This window comes from Dendroctonus ponderosae, unplaced genomic scaffold (assembly GCF_020466585.1).
Source record: "Dendroctonus ponderosae isolate FM_Combo_2020 unplaced genomic scaffold, Dpon_F_20191213v2 Dpon_F_20191213_10, whole genome shotgun sequence".
NCBI lineage: Eukaryota > Metazoa > Arthropoda > Insecta > Coleoptera > Curculionidae > Dendroctonus > Dendroctonus ponderosae.
The window spans coordinates 3,593,724-3,596,484 of NW_026017111.1; the positions used below are offsets into that span (position 1 = coordinate 3,593,724).

General features: G+C 45.6%; 1 protein-coding gene across 1 annotated transcript in view; it reads right to left on the reverse strand.

Moving 5' to 3' along the window:
• The window catches only part of LOC109534831 (zinc finger SWIM domain-containing protein 4), a gene marked incomplete at its 5' end in the record, with an annotated part of 9,899 nt that overhangs the window by 3,968 nt on the left and 3,170 nt on the right, over nt 1–2,761 (reverse strand). The window contains 4 exon segments of the mRNA XM_019900609.2: nt 65–276; nt 337–565; nt 633–851; nt 909–1,175. Coding sequence (XP_019756168.2) covers nt 65–276; nt 337–565; nt 633–851; nt 909–1,175 — 927 coding nt within the window.

Sequence of the window (2,761 nt, forward strand, 5' to 3'; positions counted from 1 at the left end):
TCCACTAAGAAACATTGTTTGGGAGCCCGTAAATGTGTGCGAACCTACGCCACTAAAGCCTCACCTTCATGTTTTCGATGAGATGCGCAAATTGGGCATGACCGTCGTGGGCGAGGGCAAAAGTGTCCCTGGCCCGTCCCAAAAACTCGATAAAATCAGCATAGTGTCTGGGCGAAATGTGCGCCAACCGGGAATGAGTTGTGTTGATGTAGGCGTTGACTGCCGCCTCCAGTAAAGGACGCAGTGGCGGTCGGTCGAAGGACAGCGGCTTCGGCCCTACAAAGACACGTCCGATCGTCAACGCCGGTCCCACGCTATTGGAGAGCGATATCCCACCTGGAATGCATCTAGTCCGGGCTGAGGCATGTTTAGCATCTGGTTGGATGGGCGGCCCGGTGGGTCCTCCAGGGGCGGACGCTCCGCATCGTCGCAACACATCGCTTAAAACAGTGGCGCACTGCACGTTCTTGACCAGCAGGGGCACCATGTGCCCCAATTCCGTCTTTCCCAAGGAATGGGCCAGCGCCATCGCCCAGTGAATGTCGTTGATTGCTGGATGTGTATCCTACAGGAAACCCCATGGGTCGTTAGGGCGGCGATTGAAAATCGGTCGGGAAAAACCCGAGCTTTACCTGGTTGTAGGCCAGATGGACGTTCTTCATGGCAAGCATGGCCAGTTTATAGGCGCGGGCTGGATAGCCGCGATGCTCCATGTAGCGAGCGATTGTAAAGAGTTGCGACGACGTCATTATATGCGAAGCGGCCTCCACCACGATCTGGTACGCCGTCTCGAAGGCCAGCGCCTCGTTCTCGCACAGAGTCAGCGCGTTTAAGGCACAATTGGGCGGGTCCTGGAAGCAACCAAGTCAACTTTAGTACGAGAGCGTGGGGCAAAGTTGCGGCTTTACCTTAGTGGCGCATTGCAGGGCCAAAGTGCGAGCACACGAACTCAGCTCATCTTGCTGCTGGAACCCGAGCTGCAACCGAACCATGGTGCCCCTGGACATGATGGTGGTGGCGACGGGGCCGGCAGCCTCAGTGGCCGTGAAAAACTGAAACCAGTTTTGCATCAGAGACGTCAGCGCCTCCAGGCCCAGCTCAACGGCGCAGGTCACGAGCCACCGAACCATCTCTCTCCGTCTCCAATTGAGCGACGACAGCGTCATCCTCATTACCTAAACAGAGGGTCACGTCTTATGCCCGCTTTCCGAACTCCAACATATCGGTTACATAAGCTTGTGAGTCTCATAAACTACCAAAATCACGTCTGCTGGGTTTCTCAACGTCTGTTTAAAGCTTATTGGTTCCATAAGTTATCGAATAGATATCTACTCAAAGATGGATGGTTATCGGCTTCATAACGTCTGACGCAAGCGTGTAGGGTTTGTTTTGATTTTTACAACAGAGCGATTCTAACCTAACATAACCTATTCTTATTATATAACAGCATTGCATAACAGTTTTGTTTTGTTTAACGTATAAAAATTTACTATAATTATTTAAAATGGATAATTCGAGTTCATCTTCTGATGATGAAATTATTGTACTTCTAAGTTATATTGAACGGCCATGACGGCATCTTGAACGAGAGGACCAAATGAACAAATATGGAGATTCTGAATTTCGCGACAGCTTTCGTTTAACCAAACACTGTTTCAGTGTATTATTGGACCTATTGGGGACTATCTTAAAACATATACTGTGAGAAGGAATTGATTGTCCGTTAGTGAACAGTTATGCTGAATTCAGATAAAAACCAGAGAGCTTTTACATCAAATCTGTGGCGGTTTTTTGAAACATCTTCAAACCATATGTTTACCGACCGATAAAAATGCGTTTTTTTGTGGCGTCATCTAGCTTGCGATGCACAAAAGTGAAAGTTCGTTACTATCCGCTTCTGTTTTACCGGTATTTTGCACCTTCCGTACTACCAGTCAAAAATGGAACATACCCTATCAAGCAGTTCCCTCTGTCGGTCGAACTAAAAAGGTACTTATCCAACGGATTGTTATGAGCTCGATATGACTTTGTCTGTCACCGTTGGGAAACCCATAAAATTATCGGTCTTATAACTTTTGGCCGTATTTATAGACGCTTCTCAAGTGACACTGAACACTCAAGTGACTGTCATAATGAAAAATGCGTTTTATAGTCGTCACTTCGAGATCAGCTGACGTGTAAGGGCGACTTGGACTTGAGTGTGGAGTATAGGACCCTTGAGTGTGTTTTTCTAACCTAACCATTCTGGTACCACACCTTCTGTCATAGTTGAGCTGAGAATTACCATTTGTTATTCAAACGTTTTGTTAAATGTATTATTAATATGAACGATTCGGAAGAATGTATGCAATATGTTGTTTAAGAAAGGCCCGAGTGGGTTCCAAAGAATATATATATAATAAATACGAGATATACAAGATCCTTTCCAGTTCTACGGAGAGCAGGAATTTCTTCAGATATCGGTTTCGGAAGAAAAAATGTTATCGATGTATTTAACCTTTAGCTTTAAGTAGAATTGGAAGTGCATGAGGTTTACCTATTCCTGCTCATTTGCAACTTCAGCTAGCATTAAGCTTCTATAATATGCTACTGGCAGTTTCCAGGTAGGCCAAGTGATAAGTGCTTAATACAATTACGCTTACACGAAAACAACTCTCGTTATGTAATATACTATTATATTGTGATGAATGATTACAGAACTATGCGTCTTCTGTCTAGCTGAATATACGGTTTTCCTCTGGCGCTCCATTTGTTTACTCCT